We start from the raw sequence: 13,709 nt of genomic DNA on the forward strand, positions 1-13,709 counted from the left end.
GTTTTTATAGTAACTTTTTATACAACTCTATCCTATATTTAAAAAATAATACTAATAAAAGTCTAACGGAAACCGTCGTGGTGGCGCTTCTTAATCGTTCCCAGGGAAACAGGGGGGAGACTTGACTTAACCGCTTCTGGAATGTTTTCTTTAAAGTTACTCCCCTCGCAGATGTGTACGATTTAACGCCCGGTAAATTCGTGGCTTGCTAATTAAAGCATTAATCTGACTCAGAAGGTGCAACAAGTTAACAGACTTCACTGCTAAGCTGCATGAAACGCTTTTTTGTGATTAAACCAGTGCAGGCAGGCTTTTCTTGTAGTTAGCGAGCTAGCCTGCTAATCAGAATGACCCAGCAAGGAGCTGCACTGCAAACCTACAACAATGAGCTTGTCAAGTGTAAGTAGCCATCGACCAAGACGTTTCATTTTGCTGTCAGGGGGAGCATAGATTTTCTTTTTTATATGTTTTTCTTCTAGTTGCATGTACTTGTCATGGGTAGAAGAAACTTGAATGCAGCTAGTCTACCTTGACATTTGTAGTCATTATACAAGCTTAGAAGTGATTAGAAGACTAGTGTGACACCTATCAACCTGTGCCTTTCTTCTTTCCCTGAAAGAACAGCTTTAATAACCAATTGATTGCAAAGAAGACGTGTGTTTTTGTAAGAGACATCAATATGATGTCCTTTGAAGCTTCTGGAGAAACGCAAGGAATTCATTAAATAACATTCAGTGGTTTCAAGAAGAATTTGGACACGTGTATGTCAGTGTCATTGCATTAAATAAGTCAGTTCTCCTTCGAAGTTGACACAGGTTCCCAGCAGAGTAACCACAGGTGTAGTTCATCACAAGAACTATGAACATGATATCTGTTTTATATCTGTTCTAGTTTAAAGATTTAAAAGGAATTCGCTAAAATAAATAAAAATCCTCTTTGAAAAAAGTGTTCTTATGCTATTTGTCTTAGTACAAGAAGTATTTGTATTTGACATTGTTTTAATAAAGAAGTCTCATGCGCATGAAAGCTGTATTTATTATTATTATTATTATTATTATTGCAAAAATACAGCAAAAAAACTCATATAATTTTTACAATTTAAAATAACTTCTCTTTTTTTATATATATTTTAAAATATAATTTATCACTGTGGAGGCAAAGCAGAATTTTCAGAAGCCATTACTCCAGTCTTCAGTGTCACATGATACTTCAGAAATCATTCTAATATGCTGATTTATTATCAGTGTTGGAAACAGTTATGCCACTTAATTTTATTTATTATTTTTTGAACCTGTGATATTTTTTTGAGGATTTTTTTGATGAATAAAAGTGCAAAAGAACAGCATTTATTCAAAATATAAATATTTTGTAACAATATATGTTTTTACTATCACTTTAACATCCTTGCTGAATAAAAGTATTAATTTATTGGGAAAAAAATGCTGACCCCAAACTTTTGAATGGTGGAGTGTATATTGTTACAATTCTATTTTGAATAAATGCTGTTCTTTTCACAGGTGCACACACACACACACACACAAAATAGGGTAAGTTGGGGAAACACACTTGACAGATGGCCAGTCCATCAATACATTTGTTTCACAATCATTGAACATGGTGTGATGCATTAGAATTCACATAGTGACCTGACTGCTTGAATCAGTGTTTGATAAAGTTCTGCACATTATTGCTCTAATTAGTAGGAGGAACTGCTGACCACGCTCTCATCTGCAACTTATACACACTCCCTTTCAGCTATCACAACATGAATGTAAAGAAACACAAGGAAAACACTACTGAAACATATTTTCGGCATGTGCCTGAAGCTGCCTTTTAATTTATTTTAGGAAGTGTCCCATTTCATCCTCCTTGTCTTTCTCAGGCATAGAGGAACTGTGTTCTAAAAGAGAAGAGCTGAACCGGCTGATCCAGCAGGAGGAAGCAGAGAAAACTCGTCTGCAGCATGATATCCGTGTGCTAACAGAGAAGCTGAGTCGTGTGAACGAGAGCCTGGCACGCCGCCTTGCTGCCCGCGCTGACTTTGACCGCACCATCGCAGAGACCGAGGCTGCGTACATGAAGGTAAGGACACGGTCAACCTGTTTTTAATATTTCATGTTCTCCTCACTGGAAGGGACCAGAAATACCAGCAACTAGCTTTATTAATGTTGCACAGGTGAGAACTTCAAAGTGGGAGAGGATTTGAATATTATTATATCTTTTTAAAAAAATGCTTTTTCATAACCATATATCTTAAATGAAACTTATACAACATTTATAAAATTAATTAAGTGAATTACTTAAAATTGACACAATACTAATGTTAGTTGGATAAGCATGATGATAATGGTGGCGTATACACTGCAGCTAAATTTGGTTGTCAGTTTACCTTTTAGTGCTTAATCCTGTTCTGTACACACACAGTTCAGTAATTTATGGTAGCGACAACCACACACAGGGAAGGAGGTACTTCTTAATTCAGTGTTACCAGATCTTGCTATAAAAAAAGGCAAATAAGAACAAGCCCATAATAAAAATGAAATCCAAATGTGTTATCTTGGAAATAAGCAGCATACCAAATTATCACAACCTGCACCTGCCTACTTTATCTCCATAATATGGATCGCTTTTTGAGCCGGCCTAAACAAGTCCAAAAGATGCTTAATAAGCATTGCTTATAATAAGTGGACATGGCAATCCTTCTAAATCAGAGGTGTCCATACTCGGTCCTAGAGGGCCACTGTCCTGCAGAGTTTAGCTCCAGCTTGCCTCAACACACCTGCCTGGAAGTTTCTAGTATGCCAGGTATGTGTGTTCAGGTGTGTTTAATTAGGATTGGACACCCATGTTCTAAACATAAACAAATCACGACGGTGTGAAATCAGCAAACATAAGTCTTTGGTTGCTGTAATATTACTTTTGTCAAAAATAGGGGATACCAAACACATGAGATAGCAAAACATGTCAATCATCGAAATTTCAAGAGTAAGTTCTCTCTCACACACAAAATGATAATTTAGGGATTCGCTCCCATATTTAAATGTAGTTGTCACTCCTGAAAATTTGCAGTGTGTACTAGGGATGTCAGTTTTCGATCATTCCCATGAACGATTGTCGTTTAAATTGACGATCAATTAACTGATTAATCGCTAACCTTTATAATGCTGCGTCTATTGCAGTGGCATATAGTCACCGGCATGACAGGATGTGCAAATGCCATTCAAAACGCCAGCTTCCTCACCTGAATGAAAGGGATTTTTAGTCTAAATAAAAGGCTAGTAGCAGAATTGTAAAATTAATAGATGTGATAATGATCATTTTATAAAATGAAGAGAGAGCGCCGTAGTTACATTTGGGATCATTTTACTTTGTTGGCTGTTCCATATCCTCTCACGGAGACCACTGAATGTGCCTTTTTAAATGGTTTCATGGAGCTCGTTGTTGTATTTTAAAACACAATCGCAATGTTTGCAGTTGACATTATCGATATTTAAAATGATACCAAACGTAAGAACAGCGCGTGGGGCTGTGCTGCGCTGTCAGTGAACCGCTTCCACTGGAGTTGCTACGGCAAAACACACTGTTGCTCACATTAAATATTTTTATGTAAGTATTATGACACAAGTGAGGTACAAAGCTTAGTTTTTTATGAGAAATAATTGGTTAGCAGGCAAATGTTACATCGTGACCATGCTTTTCGATTCATGCCGTTCGAGCCCATAAATTTAAATTAACCCATACAAGGCTTTGTGTTCTGTTTTGCGGGTTGGTCACGACTTTCCACGAGTTTAATAATATTTATTGTTTCTTTTCCCAAATCCTAACCGTCTCGACCTCTAACTTCGCAGGCTTGTTTTCTTGTCATTCCCTTTTAATCCCTGTTTTCGCATCTCTTACTGTGGTAAACATGCGAGAATTTGAAAGATTTTGTGGCTATGAATTAAGAATTCGTTCCTACGACTTATTAATTTGCCATAGCCATATCACCCTGTAGCCCAAGACTAGTTACCCACTGAAGCTAAGCAGGGTTGAGCCTAGTCAGTACCTGGATGGGAGACCTGGGAAAACTAGGTTGCTGCTGGAAGAGGTGTTAGTGAGACCAGCAGGGGGTGCTCACCCTGTGGTCTGTATAGTGATGGGGACACTGTACTGTAAAAGACACCGTCCTTCGGATCAGTGTTAATTTTGACAGGCATTTTTGATTTAGTCTTAGTCTTTATCTTGAGACGAAAATGCTTATTAGTCTTAGTCACATTTTAGTCATTTGAGTCTTTCATAGTTTTAGTCTAGTTTCAGTCGACGAAAAGTCATTGCATTTTTGTCAACTTTTAGTCATTACTTTTAGCCAAACTGCAGTTACCAACATTTATTTTGGTAGCTATTTGATATGTAGTCTTCAAACAAAAATAATCATTAATTCTCTCTTTAGACTAAATCAATTAAAGGGGTCTTATGATGCGATTTCAAGTTTTCCTTTCTCTTTGGAGTGTTACAAGCTGATTGTGCATAGATAAGATCCCTGAAGTTGCAAAGACTAAAGTCTCAAAACCAAAGGTGTGTGTGTGTGTGTGTGAGAGAGAGAGAGAGACAGGGTCACACATCACAGTAGTCAGCTGTCTTGTGACCGTGGCTTGTGTACTGCAAACATACCAGCTTCATCACTGTGTCTGTCACGCGACTCTGTTCCCCTTTCGGGCTTGAACTGATGGTAAAACTAATGACATTATTTACTGTCTTTACATTATTTTGAAAGATGAAGCTCGCGATTATGGTAAGGGGCGTTACATTTCCGGCGAGTGCTTGCGGTGTTCGGCCAATCACAATGCATTGGGTCAGCTGGCCAATCAGAGCAGACTGCGCTTGTCGGAAGGAGGGACTTTGTAGAAAACTAAGCGTTTGAGAGAGGCGGGGCATAGAGGACCTACAATAATGTACAGTATTTGAAAAATAATGTGTTTTTTGAACATTAAAGCATGTCAACATATTCTGTTACACCAAATACACAAAATAATGATCTTTAAAAAAGCATCATATGACCCCTTTAAGCTTATGAGAAATTTGAATCAAGGATCGAATTTGGAAAAACTTGAATAAATTATGACAATTTTCATTTTTGGGTGAACTATCCCTTTAACATTTAGATTACATATAGATTAAAGATTATCCCTTTAATCATCTTCGATGATGGCAGCATGACGGAGAAGATTCTGAGACAATTGTCGCTTTGACCACATTATATACTGCCCTAAGGCTTGTCAGTATTTGCATGTGATTTGCATAATTAGCAACAATTGGCCAGTTTATTTTACTGACGTTATCCTATAAGGTTTCAGGAATTTCAGAGAAGGGGAGTTTCCACAGCGAATGCTTCGCAATTTTGAGTGAATGCTCAAAATGGAACTAACGGATACAATAGGGGTGATCCCTTCCGCCATCGTGGACGTCGTTTTCTTTGGCCCCTAACAAATTAATTGTATTTAAAGGACAGCTATTAAAAATATCCATTGTTACACCAGCAGCTTCACATACCTGTGAGCTGTTCAACAATAAAGCTGCCCTTTTAATACTATTAATTTGTTTGACAGAAACCTTCCTTAATAAGCAGGGCTTGAATTTCGGTGCGGGATTGCTCAGAATTCTTCTGATTCCCGCAGTTTCCGCACTTGTAACGCGGGAAATTCCTGCAAGTATATCAGCGTGAAAGACGCTCGGGACAGATGACGGAATGTATCATTTGCACGTGCTTTTGAGTTTTACCATTTTAAGCATTCAAGTGCTCAATTCAGTACTTGCGCGCTCTCTGTGAGACCCCTTTCTGTAAGCTCACACCCAAAGCGCACACATAGAGCCGCATCTGAGAGTGTGCGTCTACAGAATGAAGTTGTGTTGCGCCTTATTGCGCTTAAACGGCTAAATACATACAAAATTATGTCAAAATGTATGAAGGTAGAATGACATCAAAAAGATTTGCATACGCAGGGTGAGAGTTGTGGAAGTGTACATAAGACTGTAAGCGTAAATTAAATTTGCATGCGCGTTTTAAAAGAATCGTGCCAAAACTATTATTTGGTTTTAAAATTTCTATTTAGTTTTGTTATATACATTTACATTATATTAAAATTTTGTTATTTAGCAGGCGCTTTTATCCAAAGCAACTAACAAATGAGGACAATAGAAGCAATCAAAACCAACAAAAGAGCAATAATATGCAAGTGCTATATTAGTATATTATTATAGTGTTATATTTCAATTTCACGAAGAAACGTGCAGCATTTTGTCCAAGCAATAATAAAAGGACACATTTAATTTATAATTTGTCTTAAATCTCATTTTGTAAAAAAACAATCGTGAATCGAATCGAATCGTGAGTTGAGTGAATCGTTACATCCCTAGTCAAAATTGATGCAGAGGTTAATTACACAATTTTATTTTTATTATTATTATGTGGTTCGGTTATGTTTAAATTGAATTTTTATAGCATTTGCTAAACTTTTCTGAACTTTAGTCTCTCTTTTTTTTGTCTGTCATTATGGTTTGACTAAACCTCTCCTCTCTGTCTCAGATTCTTGAAAGCTCTCAGACACTTTTGAGTGTTTTGAAGAAGGAAACGGGGAATCTGACCAAAGCCACTGAACCAAGAAGCAGCAAAGATCATTGAATAATGCAGAATGTTCCATCTATCTATCTTCTCCCATCTATCATCTATCTATGACTATATTCCATTAATCTCCTCTCTCACTTCTTCTCTTTCATCTTTACCAGCATCCCCTCTTGTAATCATCACACAACTCATTCCTATTTGGAAGTTCTGTATGTAATGTAAAGGTTTGTAATGTTTTGATATGGATTAGTGTTTAATATAATGCTTTTATTTAAATGTAATGTTTTAATAAAGATAAGTTGTGATTTTTTTTAAAGGGAATTCCTGTATGTAAATATTATCCCCAATATAAATTGTGAACACCTTATAGCTTTCAATTGTTTATTGAACATTTCTTTGTTTGACATTTTTTCCCCTCTAAATTCATCAAAACCAAATTGTACATTTAATATACTCTTGATGAAGAAACAGAAAGGATGAGGAAAAGTTTTGACATACAGTACATTAACCACCAGAGCAATGAGCAGCTTGATTAGAGTTACAGGAACTAATGAAGCACTTGAAGTGGCATTACATTTTGTAAGACACAAAAGCAATAGTTCCCAACCCTCTGAATGTCTAATATACATCCCTCAAGAATATTTAATGTTTGCAAAGAATATCTGGAGGATCTGCTGTAGACTGGGATGATAAGCCGAGTGCTAGAGTGATGTACTGAACTAGAATGTACAGTAAGACTTGGCGGAATTCTAACACTTGGTGAAATAGCCTTATTTCAACATTCTCTTAAATAAAATTTGCCCTTAATTATGTGATATATAAAAACACAGGTTCAAAGGCTTTGTTCAGACAGGCAGCAAAAAAGTTTTGTTTTCCCCTCACACAAATACACTACCATTCAAAAAAAAAAAAAAAAAAAACTCAAAAAACAAACAAAAAGACTCAAAATACAAACTGTCAGTAAGATATTCATGTTTTTGCAAGATGTCTCTCATGCTCACCAATGCTGAATTTGATCAAAAATACAGTAAAAACAGTAATACTGTGAAATATTACAACCTAAAATAATTTTCTATTGTATTCTATATTTTCTTTTTCTATTTATTCCTATGATGGTAAAACTACATTTCAGCAGCCATTAGTCCAGTCTTCAGTGTTACATAGTCCTTCAGAAAAAAATCCAATATGCTTCTCGAGTAACATTTTCTGTTAACTGTAAACCCTTTTCAGTATTCCCTGAGGAATAGAAAGTTCAAAAGATTTTTTTTAAATAGAAATTTTAGTAACATCGTGAAAGTCTTTACTGTCAATTTTGCTCTCTTTTTTTTTGCATCCTTGCTGAATAAATGTATTACAAAAAAAAAAACAAATCTTACTGACCCCAAACATTTGAATGGCAGTGCATTGTTTAGTTATTTGTCTGGGGGGAAAAAAAAAAACATTTAATGTAAGATTTTTGTTAAAAGAACAATAAAAACCTGACATCCACAAGCTGACATCAGTGGCAACTGATGTAAATATACCAGATACAGACTACACTGTTTGAACTGGATCCAAATTCATTACTTTCAGAATAAGAACAATCAACTCCTGACATCCACAAGCAGATGCCAATGGTTAAGTTTATGGCAACTGATGTAGATATAAACAGATATTGACTACACTGTTTGAACAAATGGATCCAACTTCTTCACCATAACAGCACAGATATTCAGAATTGTGTACAGTGTGAACAAAGCCAGTGTCTTAAAGAAAATGGGCAGAAAATGTTGATCAGCAGTTTTGAGCTGAAAAGCTGGTGCTTCAAGTCGATGTTATGCTCTTAATGGACACATACATTTTTGTGAAATAAATTACAATATGAAAGTAATTCCTAAAAGGCATTATTCCAACCAAGAGCTGCGTATGGTGCAAAATAAAGCAAAAACAAAACAGTGCAAATGAATGAATACAAAAGCACAGGACTAAGATGTAAGCTGTCCTAGCAACACTCATGTAACTTTGTACATGATGTCAAATATATATATTTAAAAAAACTATCCCAAAGCAGATCGTTGCTACTGTTTGCCCTGTGACTAAAAATATGAAAAAGTGATAAAAGATGCATGAAATAAATTATGAAAACTTCAACCTGGAGAGTACAAACTATACATCAATACTGGTCGGAGAGGCTGTGGAGAATACGTGAGCAAATACACCTTAGCCATTTAACAGATCTGACACACTCAAGTCAGTTGGCATTGTGTGTATGTAGTCTTCATGTTTCGCACACACACACACAGCCCATGCATACAGCGTGCTCACTCACAAACCCACAAAATAATGTTTCCTTCATAACTAAAACTGACCGCTCCCCATTCGTACTGTAAGAATGTCCAGTCCAAAACACATAATTATATAAACTTAAAGGGATAGTTCACCCAAAAATGAAAATTCTGTCATTATTTACTCCCCCTCATGTCGTTCTAAACCTGTAAGACTGCCGTTCATCGTCGGAACACAAATTAAGATATTTTGGATGGAATCTGAGAGCTCTCTGACCCTCCCATAGACCGCAATATGCTGTTTACGTTTTGATTTGAATGAAAACAACGTATCCGCGTGGCGCAGCTGACACAAAACAGCATACGCAATTTACGTTCAGTGGATACTCTCCAAAATGGCGCTAGGGGGCTAGGAGGAGACTAATTGTTGAATAAAGTGTTTTTTTTTTTTTTCTTTTGTGCACAAAAAGTATTCTCGTAGCTTTATAAAATTAAGGTAACATGATGGTGTGTAATTAATGACAAAAAATTTGGGGTAAACTAACCCTTTAAGCACAGTTATTGACAAACTGCTTAAACTGACATACTAAAATACATGAAGGTCAATGCTACTGCAATTTCGCACAGCATAAATCTCTGTCAAGAACACTTCCAGGTCATATTTCACTCCAAAAGCAAAGGAATAAATAAATAAATATAATGTATTATATTTTTCTTAAACAGTATTAGAGGGTGAATAATTAGGCAAAACCCATTCCACAGAAGTTATCATTACCATCATGTGAAAAATTATTTAATAATACAATAAAAACTGTATTTCAATTATGCACTGCAGTATTTTTTTGTGTAAAAACACTAGATTATAATAATAATGGGGGAGAAAACTCACATGCATTATAAAAATGAGAACGTAGGAAGGAAACATGTTTAAATGTAATAACAAAAATGTCACAATGGTGGTTCTAATAACAGCCTTAATTTTAAGCAAAATATATTTTCTATTTTTTAGTTTGGGGTGAAATGTAACCTGGGCATGTCTTCACTGCATTTATGTTTGCATGTGTGATCCAAATGATGACCAATTATGAATAAAATGTTGAGTGATTAATAAATTCTATTACCATGAAAAAAGCACAAAAAAAAATCAATGAGCTTGCCAGCTCACCAATTAAGAGCTGCTCTATAAAACTGATCTAGAATAACATATTGTTAGTATTTCAGCTGTATAGTATATATCGGTCTGTGCATCAAAAATGACTACCTTGAACGAAACACAGGCATACAAATGAAACTAAAGTGGAGGACTTCTATAGTTTGGGAGTCATGTCAATACAGACCTACACATGCACATACAAAAACATCACAAAGAACAAGGATTGTGGCACCCTTTTACCAGTCATACATAAACAAGTCACTCATTTCATTTTTTGTTGCTTCACCCTCTTATTGTCCTCTTTCTGGAGTCCCATTACACCCACTCAAGTTTCCTTCTCTATTTTAAGGACAGTCTTTCATCTTTCTCTCTTTTAGAAATTTGGTCACTTTCATGAGGTGAGGATTACATACAAAGAGCAAGTATGTGATGAAAGAGTGAAATTCAAGAGTGGAATGGCTATTTGAGCCATTTTCCATGTTAACAGAGTCCATCACAATCACAATCGGTGGCAACAGGAGGTCACATGCGGATGTGAGTGATACATCTGCTGCGTGGACCAGCTATGAGGACAGTCCTGCTGTTGAGGATGATGGCGCACAGACATGGAATACAGAATGTAAGTTTACGTGCTGGTTGCTACTGGTCCCATTGTTCTGAAAGTTGTTTCTTTGCATCCAGGCTGGTGCTAGCAGGCAGGCAACGGTTGGTCCCGTATTTTCCAGACATCTGGAAGGTTTAGAAGTAGAGCGCTGGTTCACTGCTGAAGTCTGACAGAGAGGAGCTATCAGCAGGCGTCAGCTGGTGAACAAAAACAAACCCAAAAAAAAGAGTATGTACAACTTGTACCGTTGGAACAATGGAAATACAGTAATCAATACCTCAATTCTAATATTAGTTGGGTCAAAAATAACTGACAATAACACAAATGTTATAACAACAACAAAAATGTTTGTAGGGCTATATTTTACATATTGCAGTTCAAAATTATATGGTTGAGCAGATTTTTTATTTTTATTTGCATTAATAAATTACATGTGCATTAATTTTTATCAAACAGTAATATTGGGAATTTTATTACAATTTAAAATAACTGCTTTTTATTTTAAAATAAAAATATTTAAAAATGTACTTTATTGTTGTGATGGTAAAGCTACATTTTCAGGAGTCATTACACCAGTCTTCAGTGTCACATGATCCTTCAGAAATCATTCTAATATGTTGGTTTTATACTCAAGGATTTTTTCTTATTATCACAGTTAATATTTGCTGTGAATACTGTGATACTTTCAGAATTCTTTGAAAAACACATCAGCATTTGTGTGAAATAGAAATCTTTTGAAACATAAATGTCTTTACTGTCACTTTTGATGAATGTAATGCATCCTTGCTGAATAAAAGTAATTTCTTTAGAAAAAAAAAAAATCTTCTTGACCCCAAACTTTTGAATGGTAGTGTTTTTCTAGTTTGCAGTTGTGCCTAAATGCTTGTATGGTTATCTCTGTAACCCATTGTGACTTTAAGAGTGCCTCCTGTAATTCTGTAGACACACAGAACAACAATAATAACTGATGGGACTCACTCATGCATTTCAATGACAGTGCTATTCCCATAGAGGCCACAGAGAATTGGGGGAGGGATATTTTCACTTGGGCCAAAAATCACACACCCAGAACACTAGCAACTAGCAAGCAATTCCACAGAGATCCCATAATGCCCTCATTTTACATGGACGGGAACTAATATCATGTTCTTCTCATTTTACACCACAATTGTGTACATATTCGTATTTCTTACCATAACCTCCTCTGTACTCTGTGAAGTATCAGACTCATCAAGCTTGTGTTCTTGCCAGGCGTTAAACTCCACTGAGTGTTTGGGTGTGTAACTGGAAAGATCTGAGGATGAGAAGAAAGGCATTAATGTCAATCCAGACTGAAGAACTACTCCATTTAAAAATACTTTAAATTATTTTATTATTAGGAAAATAATATATTAAAATAGAATATTAATAATAAAACATTATATTTTATTATACATTTTTATAATTTATATTATCAATTATATATCATTACAATTATATACATTTTAATATTATAACATCTCTAATATACATTTTCCCTTTACATTTATATACATTTTAACATTAAAAAAGTTTATGTCCATGTTATTTGTCAACTACCCAAATGCAATAAATGTAACACCTCATGACTGACCAGCTGTAATCATTCCAATAAATCACCATCATCAATTCAACCATTATAACAAGCATTACTAAAATATAGAAAGTGAATCATTTTCTGCAAGACTACAAGAAATAGACCCCAATTTCCATACTAGTCAACATTGGACTTCTAAGAGTTGCATCCCAAAAGATAGGACAAAAAGTGCATTTATTTAGTGTGTAAAAATAGTATGTGAATTGGATCCATTTCCTGTGGCTTCTGTGCCTTCCTCTCATTCTATCCATTTCCTGTCATCCTTCTCGTCTTACTCACCAGTGGTGTTGTTGGAGTGAGTGTGTGAGCTGGTGTAGCTGGCGCGAGGGATGCTTATCCTCCCTGCAATGAGCCCTCCATCATCTTCTCCTTCTTTTTCTTCTCCTTCCTCCTCGTCCTCTCCACTGTCCCACACACTGCTCTCCGATGGGTAATCGAAAGTGCTCTGCAGGCTGGACTCGTTGAAGGATATTTTCAGCTGTGGTGGAATCAGAGGACAGTTTGTTAGCTTTCACAGCAATTATAAACAGACCTGCATGGAATCTGCAAATGCTCTGCAGATTTCCAGAGTTGGAGAGGATAGTTAAGGAAGTGTCCAGCATACATGTGAACTCTTTCGATACTATTTAAATGGATCCTAGAATGTACATCATGAAGTTGTTTAAAAGAAGCCAAGATCAGTGAGCAGTGAGAGTAGTGATTTAGGCAAACTAGGCAACTTTGAAGAAGATAAGATAGAGTAGTTTTGATTTGTCACTAAATAATGATCACAATTCCATTATTTTAAATGAAAATGAATCTGAAATGTGGGAAATAGTAATAACGAAGTATGAGGTGTGTCCAAACTTGTTTATGGCACTATGGCAGAATGGCGGGTCCTGACCAAAACAAACATTTGTTTAGCAAAACTTTACTAGGCCTGTGCACTTGATATTTATCTACACAAGGAATCTATGGAGACATTTTTTAACTATTCACATAATGCAAATAAAAAGGAAATGGTGGGGCAAAAATTAAGCATTAAAAGACAACAAAGTTTCCTTATTGCTTTATTTGTTTCTCACTCCTTACTATGTTTTTTTTTTTTATATTTACCGGTTTTGATGATGCGTGATAATCAAAGTCAGTCATGGTCATAAATGCTGACACACAAATCAATGCTGGGAAACTCAAATGAACTAAAAGGACCCTTAAGGAAGTAATGTGAAGGTGGCAAAGCATCATGATACTTTCAAATATAACATGATGGCACTGAATGATCACCATATTCATATTATGTACTAACTAACATTTAAATTAATCATCTGATACAATGCACTTATTGTGTACATGCATGTTGTACTTGTATTAAAAAAAAAAAAAATACTGCATGTAATTACATCTGTAAGTACATAGTTGTTAAAGAAGCCAGCATTTTTGCTATAATTATGACAAAGCTGCTTGTTGCTGCTTTTTTTTTTTTTTTTTTTTTT

General features: G+C 35.6%; 2 protein-coding genes across 2 annotated transcripts in view; one reads left to right on the forward strand and one right to left on the reverse strand.

Annotated features, from left to right (window-relative positions):
- Nucleotides 1–89: 89 nt before the first annotated feature.
- ssna1 (Sjogren syndrome nuclear autoantigen 1) lies at nt 90–6,849 on the forward strand. The gene is made up of 3 exons (XM_016480603.1): nt 90–399; nt 1,883–2,082; nt 6,563–6,849. Exons 1-3 carry the CDS (start codon nt 348–350, stop codon nt 6,656–6,658), a joined length of 348 nt encoding a protein of 115 aa, XP_016336089.1. The 5' UTR covers nt 90–347; the 3' UTR covers nt 6,659–6,849.
- A 2,836-nt stretch (nt 6,850–9,685) lies between these two features.
- The window catches only part of tprn (taperin), a 28,172-nt gene continuing 24,148 nt past the window's right edge, over nt 9,686–13,709 (reverse strand). The window contains exons 2-4 of the mRNA XM_016480604.1: nt 12,517–12,715; nt 11,816–11,916; nt 9,686–10,819 (exon numbers count right to left, since the gene is read on the reverse strand). Coding sequence (XP_016336090.1) covers nt 10,757–10,819; nt 11,816–11,916; nt 12,517–12,715 — 363 coding nt within the window. The 3' untranslated portion in view covers nt 9,686–10,756. The remainder of the gene's footprint in view (nt 10,820–11,815; nt 11,917–12,516; nt 12,716–13,709) is intronic.

The sequence above is a fragment of the Sinocyclocheilus anshuiensis genome, unplaced genomic scaffold, assembly GCF_001515605.1.
Source record: "Sinocyclocheilus anshuiensis isolate Anshui unplaced genomic scaffold, SAMN03320099.WGS_v1.1 scaffold29, whole genome shotgun sequence".
NCBI classification, from domain to species: domain Eukaryota; kingdom Metazoa; phylum Chordata; class Actinopteri; order Cypriniformes; family Cyprinidae; genus Sinocyclocheilus; species Sinocyclocheilus anshuiensis.